General features: G+C 34.0%; 1 protein-coding gene across 5 annotated transcripts; it reads left to right on the plus strand.

The window, feature by feature from the left end:
• The first annotated feature begins 9,981 nt into the window (after positions 1-9,981).
• LOC105772924 (nonsense-mediated mRNA decay factor SMG7-like) lies at positions 9,982-15,545 on the plus strand. 5 transcript variants are annotated; one of them, XM_052632825.1, is made up of 6 exons: positions 9,982-10,260; positions 10,826-11,594; positions 11,706-12,296; positions 12,437-12,559; positions 12,660-12,868; positions 13,273-15,545. In XM_052632825.1, exons 2-6 carry the CDS (start codon positions 11,532-11,534, stop codon positions 15,308-15,310), a joined length of 3,024 nt encoding a protein of 1,007 aa, XP_052488785.1. In that variant the 5' UTR covers positions 9,982-10,260; positions 10,826-11,531; the 3' UTR covers positions 15,311-15,545. The 5 variants fall into 5 exon arrangements, with proteins under 5 accessions (XP_052488785.1, XP_012449884.1, XP_012449885.1 ...); XM_012594430.2 differs by having other exon boundaries at positions 9,982-10,176; XM_012594431.2 differs by having other exon boundaries at positions 9,982-10,176; positions 11,488-11,594.
• Positions 15,546-16,120: the final 575 nt, after the last annotated feature.

Consider the following 16,120-nt stretch of genomic DNA (forward strand, 5'->3'; position numbering starts at 1 on the left):
GGAAATGAATTGTGATATGGTTAAATGTTGTAAATAGAATAGATATGCAAATATCAATGGAATTGAGATGTTAGTATAATATACTTATTTAAATTGGCTAATTGCAGTAATGTATAGATGATCCATATAATGCATCTGGTATATTTGTGACATATGTATATTTTGATGCACTGGATGAGGTTTGGCATGAGATGTGCATAATTGGTTGACATTAGAATTCAAATTGATTATATGCAAATGATTGTAACTTATGTTATATTGACTTGAATCATTAAAATAACACTTAGCTTTATCGCTTAGTATATGGTTTGTTTCCGGTGAACAGGTTTAGGTACATATCAAGGTCCTGATCAGTGATTCCAGCACCCAGCCGAAGATCTTCAACTCATCAATGTTTGCAAAGTCTCTTTTTGTTCATTATATGGCATGTACCTAGGTTGAGTCAATTTTCGTATAATATGTTATCTTGTGAACTTTTGGAAGTTAGAATTGGAAGTTTTGAGTAACGACATAATGAAATACTTGTATATATTATTTTGGTACATTTCATTTGCATGAGATGATGCTAAGTTTAAATTATGTAAATGAAGTAGGCTAAAAATGGTTAAATGGTTAGTAATATGTTAACTACTTGTATGCTTGAATTAAATGGTAAAATGGTAGTGACATTTAAGCACAAATTGTGTTAATTGCTAAAGATGAAGTAGTGAATTATGGTATGTTGCTTAATTGATTAAATGGATGGGATAACTTGTGCATATGAATGAATGAAATAGGTGCCAAAACTTGACCATTCAAAACCAATATGCTACGTCACAACGTCGAACATTTGTTGTCACGACTAGATCTAGTCCATATGCCACTCCACAACATCGAGCAATGGTCATTGCAACGAGGCCAAATCAAAATGTGGTGTCACGACGAGGAACCCTTGAAGTCGCGAAGTAAACTCCAAACTTTGAAAATATTACAAATTGGTCCTAATTCGACCTTGGTTTAGTAATAGAGCTTTCGTAAGCTTATATAAGCCCCAGAAACGAATGTACATCATATTGTATGTATGTATGGTTTGAAATTTACTCATTTATTGGTATAAATAGAATGTAATTTCATTACAGTTGCTCCAGCAACGAATGTGACATCTTATAGTTCAAATTCGGTGATCAAGTCGGGTAGCAAGGTGCTAAAAAGCCCATCTACTTGAAGCATCGATGGCCTAATAAAGCACTTAGAAAAATTAGGGCTACCTTGCTAAAAATGGAAAGTAATTTTAGAAGATTTGTAATATGATAAGATTTAAATTTGTAATCTTAAAGAATTGTGTCAATCCTTTAATAATCTTAATTGTATATAGACTTTTATCTCGATCGTCGATGTAAAACAAACTATACCATTGGATTTGAGGATGCTTAACTAAGAGGGATTTCCCCTATTTATAATCACTTAATTATAATCATTCGTAGTAATTGAATACCATTGAGAGAATTTACTGAAACACTTGGCGTGTTTTTTCTTTCTTATGACTTTTCTGTTCTTCGTTGTTGTTTTGTTTTGGAGTTGCTTCTGCTTCATTTTTGGTGCCTTAAAGAATTTCAATTTATAATTTTCAATTTTGTGAGAACTAGACTAACTCAGGCGGATTTGAAACCAAGAAATTGCCTAAGGCCACACAGATTGTGAGACGAAAGTTCTAGCCTCGTGACACTAAGGGCTAGCTCTCTATTACTATTGTAGTTGAAAAGTATTTTTAAAAAGTGTGGTAGAAAAGTGCTGTGAAAAAATATGTTTGTTAGTTTTTCGTGCTTTCTATTGTTGCTAAAAAATGCGGTTGAAAGGTAAAATGTATTTTTTAAACATGATGCTAGAAAGTAAAAAATTAGTTAAGTTGTACAATATTTAAATAATTTAATATAATAATATATTATATATAAATTTTCAATACCTTTTATGTAATTAATATAAATTATTTGTAAATTTGATGATATATAAATTATTTTAAAATTTTAAATATAATAATAAATAAGATTTAAATAATTTAATTTAATCATAAATGATATTTTGTTATGAATATTTTATTAAGTGGATGTCCATCAAGATATAAATAAGTTTTGATGTGCTTTAAACTCTAATAGTAATTAGAAGTAGTGTTCTATTTCATTTATACTTCTTATGTCTATATTATAGACTTTGGAGAAGCATTGAATATAATTCTGATTTATCAATAAAATATGCTCTCTTTGCTCTCCCATTCTCTTTGTTCTTTACTCTCTATCTATTTATTTTGTAACACGTTATCAACACGATTCTCTTTTAATTGTTTTTCTCCATAAGTCACAATTTTTTTCCCTTTCACCAAGCCTTACCTCTTTCAAGCAGCAACCAATGCACTAGTCGATAACTCCAAATTTATTGCTCAAGCTGTTGTCTATTACCTTCTAGAGTTACTACTATTTCAGTCTTTAATTGGGGCCTACACACAATGGGTAATCATTATGCAAAAATTTTTATATAATCCTTATGTGTGCTCATGATAATAGCTAGGGTGATAACGATGATGTTAAAGAATCTCAAGTATATTTCACGATAATTTATTTACTATATCATGTTTATTATAATTGGAGACTAATCATGACAACATGAATAAATATATTTTTATTTGAAATCTATACATGTTTGCGATGGTGATTATGAAATAAAGAATCTATTAGGACATTGATAAGTTCTTCTTAGTAAATCTATTGCATTCCCAAGTGAACATAAGCATAAAAGAAAATAAAAATCAACATTATTTTAATATTTGGTAGTACAAAATTAGTTGAAAGCTCCAGAAGAGCTAATATATTAATATCTTGTGATGGTTAATCTATTGGTTTTAAAATATATTCATAATGGATCTCATATTGACATTGTGAATGAGGAAAAAAATATTTTTCATACGAATCAAAAGAGGATTGTGTTTTTATATTTTGAATCAAACTTAGGACCTCTCGCATCCTAAACGAGAATCATACCACTAGACCAAATGCTTTGCATTTGAAGATTTTGGCATATACTCTGAAGCGAATATTGCATATAATTATTTGGAAATTATATTTATTTTGTTGACTTAGTGGCATTATAAACTTCACATTGATTTAGACATTTCCATTAGTAAATGTTACAATAGTACTTATATGTGGATACAAAGTAAAAGGAGTGATAGTAAAATTATCAATTTGTCACAATTTATATTAACATTATTAGTACATTTGAAATGCATGTTAAAGTAAACTAGAATTTTACTGATTCAAATGCATTTACTACTTAGCGCGACTAGTTAGACCATTCTAGATCATATATGATGTGAAAATTAATTGAGAATTCATATGGACATTCATCAAAGAACCAGAAGATTATTTAATTTAAAGAATTCTCATTTGTTGCTTGTTCTCAATGAAAATTGCTTATTAGAAACTCACTAGCTAAAGTTGAGATTTAATGTCTTGCATTTCTGAAACGAATATGGGCTCATTCATCAACCATGTGGATGGTTTTGATATTATATGATTTTGGTAGATGCATCTACAAAATAATCACATATGTGTTATCAATTTGCTACCTGTCGTTTACAAGATTGCTTGTTTAAATAATTAAATTCAGATTATGCAATTAAGACAATTCATCTTGCTAATGTTGATGAGTTTATCTATCAATCTTTTATTAATTGCTGAAAAACTTTTGTAAAAGCTTGTTATTTATACGCCTAATGGTTTAAAGAAATTATTGATTGAACGTATTTAATTAATATCTATACCATTACTTATGAGAACTAAACTTTCTATTTCAACATGAGATTATGTTGATTTACATGTTGTACATATCAAGTCAATAAGTTATAAATACACCTCATTACAATTGGTTTTAGTCAAGAGCTAAATATTTCTCATCTTTGAATTTTTGTATGTGTGTACGCACAAAGATAAGTGAATCCTCAAAGAAAGTTGGGAATACATATTAATTACGAGTCTCATTGTATTATTATATGTTTTAAATGTATTGGAGATTCAATTATGAAATGATTTGTGATTACTATTTTGATTCAATTGTAATGCCCCAAAAATCTCTTATATATTTATTTTTTGTAGGTTTGTGACACAAATATATGTCTGCTTCAGTGGTTATGTGTTCGGGGAGTGTCTAAGAAGTCTTGGGTTCAAGCCTTGACTTAGGCAAAAATTTTAGTTTTAATTGAATAAAACCTCTATCTCTAACTAGTAGGCTTATAAATAAATTTTGGTGAAATATGTCAGAATGGGTCTATTGGTCTGATGGTTAAGTGGAAGGCAAATGAGCATAAGGTTAGGAGTTCGAGTATTTGTGCAAACATGAGATTAATTTTTACTGCTTGTGTCATGTGGGTGTTGTAGTTTGACCGAAATTCTAAAGATTTTGAGTGGGGTTTGAATTTGGTGGTTTAGGGGTTTGTGGTGGAGTGATTTGGGGAGAAAAATAAGGGTGGAAAGAGGTTGGATAGAATCGAAATTGGTTGCGAAAAATTCGGTTGCTCTCTCTTATTTTTTCAGTTTTTTGACCGTTCTCTCTTCTTTACTTTTGGGTTCTCTCTGCCGATTTTTCCCTTTTCTTGTTATCGAATTCATTTGGTTTTGGCTTAAGTTTTGAACGTTTTTCTTACTCTCTTTTTCCTAGCCAAATCATATTTGATCTTCTTCCCAAATTTCGGCTTCTTCTTTTCTCTACTAGGATACCCCTTCCTGAAGTGTTGTCAAGATTTTGTGTTGTTTTAGTGGGTGCTGAATTGTTCCTCTTTGTTCTTTATCTTTTCCCCCTCCCGAAATTATCTCTCCATTCCATGGCAATAGTGTTTCTTGCCTATCTTTGGTGGTTCTGTGCGTGTGGTTTCGGTAAGTGAGTTCTTAGTTTTTTTTTGGCAAATGGTTGTCATTAGGGTTCTAATTTTTATTTTCTTTATCTTCTTGGATAGTAGCTAATTTTGGAGGAAGAGACCAGACGCGAGTGGAACCTTAGTCGATTATTCAAAAGTCGTGGGTAAGTTTGAAGGTTGCGTATCATAATGAGTTATTTGTTCCTATTCGGTTTGAATGCGTTTCAAGGAATTAATCTGGTATTTTCGATCAATTGATAGGTATTAGAGTGCTCTGGTATACAAACGCATCAAAAACGGTTCAAGTGTGTAAACACAACTCTAAAAACAGAAATCGGTAAAAAGCTAAAAAATGTGATTGTCGATGCCATATAGGCGTGTGGCCGCTTGTGTGGTAGGCTGTGTGATCGAACATGGGTGTGTGATCAACGAGGCTGACCATGTACGAATCATGGGTCAGGCCAAATTGGGCCATGTGGGCCACACTGGCTCGTGGGCCCCACACAGGTTAACCACACGAGCATGTGGGAATACTAGGCCAGACTGTGTGAACCACACGGCCAAGGCCATTTTGGGCCGTGTGGGCCACACGAGCGTGTGAGCCTACCTGGGCTTGCAGCATGGGCTTGTGGGCCCATTTTCACTGTTTGACTGCTAAGGTTGCACAAATCGCCCAAGTCGACTATGAACCTACTGAAGGGTCGGTAAGTTTATATAAACCCCTAATTGACTGAAATGACTGAAAGACTGTTATATGCCTATATGAGATAGATATGTATGTTTATACTTTGAGCAAGCTATATATTGTATACTGTTTATACATGATACCATGACATGATTGTATGATACATTGCATTGAGTTAGGGATTGATATTAATTGGAGGAAGTGTACTGAAAGGCCTCGAGCCTAACTTATTGGCAGTTCAACTGCAACTACTGTCTAGTGTCGCATTTATACTACTTTGGAGTGTGGGATGGGTGGGTTGATTATATCCCCACATGAAATGTAGGGTTGGACGGATATGGAGTGTCGAGGCTGGCTGGGCAGGACCTATATACTGTATAATCTATTACTGTACTGTTTATTGTTACTGTAATGGGCCAAGGCCAAACACATGATTGCTTGTGTGCTAAGATGGGCTAAAGCCCAAACTGATATTGTCTCTGACACTGAAAAGGGCTTAGGACCAGACTGTGATTGCTTACTGTCTATTTGCTTTATATGGGATTACACACTGAGTTTTCATAAACTCACCCTTCTGATTTGACTATACATGTAATCCCTAGACATAGGCGGATCGGTGTGACGGAGGACTCAGCGGTGGCCACACGACTTATTTAATTCAACTTAGTACTTAATTATAATTTTGCTTTTATTTTTGGGGCATTTACTGTAATAATAGCCTCTTTGGATTTTTATTTTTAATTTGGGATTTATATCATTTTGGTTTATAACTGTTAGTGATAAGAATAATCGAGTTTTCAAAATGAATCAAACGTTTTAACAAAATATACACAAATACGCAAACTGTCTTAAAAGCTTCCGCATAGATTAAACGTTTTGAAAATTTTCGACTGATTAGTTAACACGACTTTAGAATTAATAAGAAATTCTTAAAAGTTTCTAAGTGGAAAGTTTTTAAGCAAAGTTACGGCTTTCCAACACAACCTACGGTTTTCAAACACAGTACTATGTGACATCGCCAGATTCGGCCATAATGACTAGGCCAGGTTTGGGGTGTTACATCGATAGTTTTCCTGACATTAAGGGGAGAGAAATAATATCTTGTAATGAGTTAGGGGGAGAGTAATTTGAACCAGAAGTTCTACAAGGATAATTCATTACAAGTTCCAAATATGAAAATTCTCATAAAAGAAAATAATAAATCTAGATGATCATATAGTGAAGGCGGGTGCTCCAATAGAGACCCAAGACATAACTAATAAGTAAAACTCCAGAAGAGATTCAAGTACCTGGAACTGAAGATTAAAATAGTGAAAATAAGAGATCTCGATAAGTTATGTCAATTCAAGAAAATGTCGAACCGATAATAAAACTAGTCGACAATGGTTTTGCATGCAATATTATTGTTGAAATAATGAAATAAAAGGAGAATCTTAAATAAATCTATTGAGAAATATAGATATGAACTAGATTGTTCAAAATAGAAAGACGCAACTCAAGTACAAATAAATTCGTTGATTTTTTGGACCAATAGTCTAAATATCTAAAGGTATAAAGCCAGCGAGGGTAAAAATGAAGTGGTTTTGCAAGAGCGGAAGAAAAATATGAAGTTTTTCACTTAGCCTTGGCATTGATTATGAAAATATATAATATTCTTTTGTGGTGGATACAATAACCTTTAAATATATTATTAAATTGACCATTTATAAAAGATTTAACTTGCGTCTAATGGTTGTTGTTACAACCTTTTATGAATCACTATATAGTAAAGTTTATTTTAAAATCTTTGAAGGATTTAGAATGCTAGAAACATATTAAAATTCTTGGGAAATTGTTCATTTATATGAATTGAAATAATTTGAACATATGTGGTGAATAGTAGTTGAAGGAGGGTTATAAAATGATCCAAAATACTTATTTGTGTTTTTATAGAAGAATCATGATTAAAGATTGTTATGATTATTGTTTAAACTCTTGAAGAGATCAAAATATATTTCCCGATATAAATGCTTAGTTTATACATTCAAATAGTCATTTGAAAAACTAGTATTCAAGATTGAATACGTAGAATATGATAAAGTATGTGATGTTTTCATGAGGGAGTAAATACGAGTTGTACTCTTTTTCATTTAACCAAAGTTTTGCCCCATTGAGTTTTCCTGGTAAGGTTTTTAATGAGGCATCATATTATGCATATTATAGATATGTGTACTATTTTTCCTTCACTAGCAATTTTTTCTTTTCTCATAGGATTTTTATCTTAGTAAGGTTTTAACGAGACACATTATCTACAAATGGACATCCAAAGAGGAGTGTTATGAATATTTTATTAAGTGGATGTCCATCAAGATCTAGATAAGTTTTGATGTACTTTAAATTCTAATAGTAATTATAAATAGAGTTCTATTTCATTTATACTCCTTATGTCTATATATATAGACTTTGGAGAAGTATTGTATATGATTTCAATTTATCAATAAAATTTGCTCTCTATTTGCTCTCACATTCTCTTTATTCTTAACTCTCTATCTATTTATTTTATAACATATTTAAATAATTTAATATAACGATACATAAAATATTTAAATAATTTAATAGAATAATATATAAAATATAAATTAATTTTTTTATATACCAAATAAAGGTATGTTGATAATTTTCACAAAATCCAAAAGCAATAAAAAGTTATCTTAGATTAGGTTAGGGGTGAATATTCGATCGAGTCAAATCGAGTAAAAAAATTTTGAGTTAGTCGAGTTGATGAATCTTATTTTAGCAACCGAACTCAATTTGATTTTTTTTCGAATCGAATCGAGTAAAAAAAATTTTACTTGAGTCGAGTTAACGAATCATATTATTTATACTCAATGTTGCGTTTACATGGATCAATTATTTAACTAGTCGACAAAGTAAAAGATTATTTAACTACGCAATAGACCTGTTCATGGGTCGGGCCACACCGGCCTGGCCCGAAGGCCCGCTCAAAATGTGGGAGGGTTTGAGCAAAAATATAGACTCGAAAAGTAGGCTTGGACAAAAAAAAGGGCTCATTTAAAAAACGAGTCGGGCCTCAAGTAAGGCATTTTTGCCCCAGGCCCGGCTCGGCACGGCCCCAATTTACTAAAGGACAAAAAAATATGTTTTTTAAAAAAATATTATTTTCTTATTGTTTTCTCCCTATTTTGCTACCATTTTACTATTATGTTGTTACTATTTTATTGTTATTATTTGGATATTGTATAAAACTTATTTTATTATTAATTTTGTTATTATTTTAGAGGTATCTGCTTATTAAGTTGCATCTATCTTAGTGTTATTTAAGTATACATATTTTTTAAAATTTATTTTCAATTTGTTGTTAAATATTTGTTCTGATTTTTTAGGATTTTTGATGTATTATATATTTTTTAAAATTATATAAAAAATAATATAAAAATTAATATGGGCGGGCCGAGTCAGGCCCGAGTTTTAACATTTTATCCGGGTCGGGTTTAGACAAAATTTTAGGCCCATTTTTAGGGGTGGGCCGAGCTCGAGCCTAGCAAAGGGGCTACTTAAATTTTTAGTTGAGCCCGGCCCAGCCTGGCCCGTGCACACCTCTACTATGCAAACAATATAATACTTTTGCCTTTTAATTTAATGGGTAAACATTTATCAAAACGACATTGTTTTATCTTTTTTAACTTAATAGTTTTGACTTTTAATCTTAGAAAAGGTAAATATTTATCAAAACGACATAATTTTGCGTTTTTTATTCAGATTTTCGGATAACTCGAATTGTGTAATTCATATACGAGTTAAACAGAAAATTTTAATTTTTTATTCGAGTTTATCTGAATAACTAGAACTATTTAATTTAAAATTTAATTTTTTATCGAATTTTTCGAATCAAATCGAAATTTCATCACTTAGAAAAATAATTAATTATGACACTTTTGATTGCAAAAATTAAGTATTTTCATTATTTCTAAGGTGGAGAAACAGTTTTTCGAACACAAATATAAATTTTCAAACTTGCCCCCATCCGCCTGTGCAAGTGCTAATCCAATTAAGTAATTGGATAAAGTCCTTTTAATAATGATGATGATTATGATGCTACTGAAATTATGATGGTGCAATTTGTGCTTATAAAATGAGTAATGAGAATTCTAAGACGAGAAGAAAGATGGGGTTGGCTTGGATTGCAAGGGATACTCTCTTCATTTAGTCAATAAGGACGGACGATGATGGTGATGATACTATGAATTCACTTTTATTTATTCCTATCTTTAAAGAGTTTTTATTCTATGATGACTAGTATGTAGTAACTAGTAAACACCAGTAACCAATGGAATATGAAAAAAGCAACCATTTTTCTTTCTTTTTTTAAAAAAAGAAGGGAAGAAAAACATTTAATATAGGGGGTATAGATTGTTTCCATGAGTCTCATCATCAGCCACCTTTTACTTTGTCTGTTTCACAACCAAGCAGAACAGGTGGCTAACCTCTTCTTTCACTTGCCAATCTCCGCGCTTCTCTCTCTTTCTCTCACTGTCTTTCTCTTTCACTTCCATTTGGGTACTTTTATTTGGCCTTTGTTTGGTCATACTTTCATCTCCAAAATTTGGCAGTAAGTTCCTGTTCCTAATGGGGTTTTTAATTGAATCTTTATATATTTTTCTTTTTTTTCCTGGTACTGGTTTCTCATTTTCAGGTATGATGTTCTTAGGTTTCTAGTCCTTTGAAAAATATCTCAGCTCTTTTGCTTTGATTATCTCTTGTTTGCTTATTTTGATTTGGTTTCTAATTTCTTTCACTGTTGCTGGTCTTGTTCCTTTTTTCTCTTCTTCTTGTTCTCTGCTAATACTTCATGTTTATTTTTATGGTAAACTGCAAATGAGAATTCTCAAATTTCATTTATTGCCGATTTTTTTTTCTTTCCCCCTGTATACTTGATGGAATAATTGTATAAAAAAGTTGAAAACTTTGGGGCTTTTATTGAGCAATTCTCTCCCTAGAACTTATGTTACTCCTTTTCATGGTGATGATGATGGTCATTTTCTGGATGCATTATCTGCTTGGAAATCTTAATTGTTGCCTTATCCTTTTTCTCTTTTTCCCCCACTGATGAAAGTGACTTGAATTTTACGAGTATTATTAGTACTTTTGGATTTGGTATGCTTTTGATGCAGCAAATATCATTCCATTATATTGTATTTCTTCAAATTTCCTCTTATGGTGTCAGCTTCACTCAAACTACTATTTGAATCTGAATTCAGAACTTCTGCTTCATCCATGTCTGAAGCATTTGAATGCTTGAAACTTGAAACATATAAGAGGAAAAAGAAGCAGTGAACTTGCTAGCTTATTAGGAAAGAACGATATGCTCACTAAGTCCTGTAACTTCAAATCCTAGAAGGTTTCTCAGTCCAAGGAGTCCGGTATTGTATAACTAGGCAAATTCTCTGTGTTGGAAGCATTATCCAAATGGCTTATTTGGGAATAGGTATTTATGATTCCTGATATGAATTTGATCTGTTGTAAGTAGGGGGGTTGATATAGAATATGTACTGAAATCGGTAAGGTTTTGTTGTATCTATGGATTTCAGATATGGCTGGTGGATGAACTTGAGAAATAAAAAGTTCTGCTTCATACTTCATAAACAGCAATTTAGAAATTCAGTGATTCATGGATTGGACTGAAATCTAAATTCCATATTGTTTTGAGTTCCATTCAAGCAAGATAGACTACTGGACGTCCACATTCTTCTTATTATTACAAAATAGTTTTGAGTCAGTCCGTTTTGCTGATTTATTAACTTATTTCAGCATTTACTCGGTCATGCTGTTGCTTCTTTTCCTTTCTCTTCCATTGTTTACGTTTCTAATGAACATAATTGATTGATTGGACGAAGTATTCTATAAATATTTGTGTGTCCAGTTGATGAGATATAACTATATCAAAGAACAGTCCGCACTATAATCATGAGTACTACTTCAGCTGTTCCTCTGAAAGATCAGAAGGCCAAAGCAAATTTCCTTCTAGAGGTACATTTTTGGACGTTGTAGCTACAATTTCATGTTATACTCTATTTGTATACTAAACTCTCCCTTGTTTCTATTAGTTTTTGACTCTCGAAATCATGTTGGTTTCATCAGATTGCTAACACAGAGAAGCATTTGTGGGTGTTAATCCACACCAAAGGTTTATTGCACTCTGATGTTCGGGATTTATACCACAAAGTCTGTTTAAATTACGAGAGTTTCTTCTTGGATGATCATGAACTGACGGAACTCCAAGATGTTGAATATTCGCTGTGGAAGCTACACTATAAGCACATTGATGAGTTCCGTAAAAGAACAAAAAGAAGCTCAGCTAATTCAGAAAGTACAATGTCTGCAATGGGCTCAATTGGTTCTGATAACAGATATATAGATGGGTTTAAGTCATTTCTTCTAAAAGCTACCGAATTTTACAAAAAACTGATTGAGAAACTCAGAAGTCATTATGGACTTCCTGAAGAATCTTCATCCTCTAAAAGGGGTGGCATCAATGCTTCTATTGAACCTGTGAAATTGCGGAAATGTCACTTCTTATGTCACCGGTTTTTAGTATGTCTCGGGGATCTTGCTAGATATATGGAACAAGTTGAACAATCTAGTGTCCTCAAGCATAATTGGTCAGTTGCAGCCGCCTACTACTTGGAAGCTGCAATGGTATGGCCAGATAGCGGAAACCCCCAGAATCAGGTATTTTAAGTGTTTTTCTTATTTTCTCTATTGATATATAACAATGAATGTGTTATGAGCCAATTATATAGAACAAAGTTGCATTTGTAACATTCTGAATTCCCGATTTCTATGTAATAACCATAAATGTTCACTTTTAGTTGGCAGTACTGGCTACGTATGTGGGTGATGAGTTTCTTGCTCTATACCACTGTATAAGAAGTTTAGCTGTAAAAGAACCATTCCCGGATGCCTGGAACAATCTTGTTCTACTATTTGAAAGAGTAAGATTTATACTGTTTGCTGATGCCATGCAAATAATTTTGTACCCTTTGGATATTCATACCAGTTTCTGATTTCCAAATGCTTCTTGTGATTTTGCAGAACAGGTCATGTGATTTGCCATCTCTTTCGAGTGAGGAACAATTTGATTTCTTACAACCATTTGAAAGAAGTGGTTCCCAGGTAAAATTACAATCAAGTGAAAAAGTTTCAGATGGCGTTCCGTTGAAGGGTGAAAATGATCACTCTGAAGGAATGAATTTTTGGCTGCTTCTTATCCGAATGCTAAGTTTCTTCTTCTTAAAATCCAGGTAATTTTTGTAACTACAGATGAGTAGAATTAGTTCATTTAAGATGCAAATATGTTCAAGGCTTCATATGCTAGTTTGTCTCATCCGTATCATGTCTGCTTTTCATGCTCGTAAATTACCATAGGGCATAGCATATGGAGTATATGAAGAATTGACTTTTGAGTTGCAAAAACATACTTATGATGATCCAATAAAATAAGTTTGTCTTTGAAACCACCACAGCTAGATGTTTTCTGATTGCTTTCTATCAATTTGAATGCTGCCAATCTTACTCGATACGGATGGTTTGTCAACTTGCTTCTTTGGTGTTTGTATTCTGTTTTTAACAAAGAATATTTAAGCTTTTTTGGTGTTTGCATTCCGCCTTTAACTAAGTTCTGATGTTCTTGGCTGATGCAAGGCAGTTTGGAGGACTTCCCTTGTGCTTTTGCATCTACCATGAGAGTGTTGGATGTGATGATGGCTTTAGATGATATAAAGCTAAGAGCAATGCTGGAGTCCTATCAGCTTATGGATTCGGCTAGAACAGGCCCTTTCCGAGTTCTTCAAGCTGTTTCTGTTTTCATCTTCGTCTTCCATAATCTAAATAATAACCCCGAATTGCCAGGGTCGAAAGATGGAAAGAATAAGAAACATCTCGAGTTGATACAATTCGCATTGAATGCTACATTCATTTTCATGGGACGTGTTGTATATAGATGTTTGAGGGCAAATTCTTTGAACTCGTGTCCCCTTCTACCTGCCATACTTGTTTTCGTGGAGTGGCTGGCAAGTATGCTTGATGAAGTTGAAGCATATGGAGTGGATGAGAAAACTAAAAGCTCTATATCTTATTTTTTCGCTGCTTTTATGGACCTTTTGAAGCAGCTCGATGTTAACGTTGAAATTGTGTCTGATGTAAGAATTGCACTGTGGGAAGACTATGAGTTGAGGGGCTTTGCACCGTTAGCTCAAATACATGTTTCATTAGATTTCTCAACTAGTTGGAATCAGATAGACAGTTACCAAAGTGGGATTGAATGCCGTATACAGCGTATAATCAATGCCGCGATGACGATTGCAAGCAGATCAAATGGTTCCTATAAATGGATTATCTTTGATAGTTTGGGGAAGAAATTCTATCCGAAAGATGCAAATGAAATGCCTGAGAGACTAGAATCAGAAAATGGGGAGTCCAATTCAGATGTAAATGTCAAAGGGCTGAATCAGCATACATATGAAGCTGGAAAAGAATGCAAGACACAGATTGCAAGTGAAAACCAAAGCAGCCATCTTGCAGATGGGAAATCTGTTGCCATGGAAGAGGAAGAAGTTATTCTCTTGAAGCCTCTTACAAGACATAATTCAGCACCACCCTATGGGAAAATTCATAGCGAAAAAGACCCTGCGTCTCCAAACGAAATGGAGGAAACTGTTCCTTCCGATGAATGTTTGCGCCGTGCTACGTCCCTACTAATAGCGCAAAACCAGGCCAATTCTGATGCTTCAGATTTTCAATCTGACATCTCGAATTTCAGGCGCAGCAAGCCTGTCAAGCAACATGAGCCTTTTGTAAAAGATACCACGGCATTCTTGTTTTCAGAAGCCCCCATCTCTGCTGGGCCACCGTCACTTAGTTCTTGGGTTCTAAACCAAGGAAGTTTAAGCAGTACCGAAAAGACAAGAAGTGATGTTAGTAGACCAAGCTTGAGCCCTATTGCTGAAGTAGCCACTTCATCCCTGAGCGATCTCTCGATCCATCAAACCGAGGATTCTGTCAATTCATCAAGATTTGATGCTTTAACCAATTACTTGTACTCACCTCCACCATATTCGGCTCCAATTCCTTCTGCCCCTTTATTGCCTGATGATGCTGCTTGGTTTAATGGTAATCAGTCTAGTTTTTCCGGGGTGAATGGCTCAGAGTTCATTAATAAACCCGAGCATTTCTACAATGCATCAAGGATAAGTGGTTACCCCAATTGGTCTCCTGATGGCGAACGTATTTATGGTTCTGGTATTCCTGGTTTCATTGATAAATACCCTCCATTCAGCGGGATGACTTCTTCAGAATGGCTTCGGAGATACAGAGAGAGTCGCAATCTTGATCATGCCAACAGCCATGTGCAGCCTATCAACTATTATGCTCCCGGGAACCCCATTCCCACACATGATGGTTCCCGTGTTGGTCTTTTCAATCAATACGGAGTACCATCTGTTACAAATCCAACAATTTACACAGAGAGTTCAGTATTGCATCAAGGATTTCCCTGTGTTTACGGCATGGAGGAACCGAGAAGGGAAAAGCCGTTTCATGGTTATCAAAGACCGAGCCATTATGGCTGTGGGGCCATGACTGAGCTTAGAGACGAGCCACGGCCACTCTTGCAGTATCTAAAAGAGAAAGAATGGCTACTCCAGCAGGATCCAACCCTGAGAAATCCTACTTTCATGGGAAATTGAAAACTTTGAAGCTCTCTTTGGACATTCGCGTAGCATACATCCTGTGTGTGTATATATATATAGACATAAAGAAGTTGAAAATATGAATGTAGGTATGTTTTAGTCATGTCTGAAAATGAGGTATTCAAGTGTGAAGAAAGGGTGTCACAGATTTAGGATGATTTTATAGTGATATATAATGTTGTCTTACTGACCAGAAATGTTGTCTTCTATAAATTTACTTTGCCATGCGTAATGGACGAAATCCCCATCAATAAGGTACCCAAGCCAATGGAAAGGCAGCTGATGGACGAGAAGAATTCAAGGCGAACTAAAGCTAAAAACGATTCAGAAGCAACCTAGCCCAACAGCGAGTTTCGCTCTTCAGGTGGCAATTGTTTGATGATTGTAGTATAATTTTGACGTCCTGGAGAAGTTTGATTCCTTCAAAGATTGGCTGCTTTGAAACATCCTGTGTTAATATTTCTCCCTCCTAGGTAGCCTGCAGTAATTAACATTAAAAGTTCTGAGAAGCAAATAGAATAGCACGGAGGATGAAACCGTGCACAGATACAAGCTGAAAACCATTGGAATCCCGGAACATAATTTTGTCTGTTGTGGACAATGATGAGGGAGAGCAACCATTGAACAGGGGAGGGATTCACCGAAAGGGGACGTGAGATCTTTGTTGAAGAGAGGGAGAAACATTGCTTAGAAAGAAGTTGAGAATTATTTGAGTAATTTTTGAGATTATCTTAATCACCACAAAAGGGGCATAAATTAGTGCCTTTGAAAATGAGATTGTTTCTTTTAAGGCAACAGACTTGACTT

Source organism: Gossypium raimondii, chromosome 6 (genome assembly GCF_025698545.1).
Source record: "Gossypium raimondii isolate GPD5lz chromosome 6, ASM2569854v1, whole genome shotgun sequence".
Lineage (NCBI taxonomy): Eukaryota > Viridiplantae > Streptophyta > Magnoliopsida > Malvales > Malvaceae > Gossypium > Gossypium raimondii.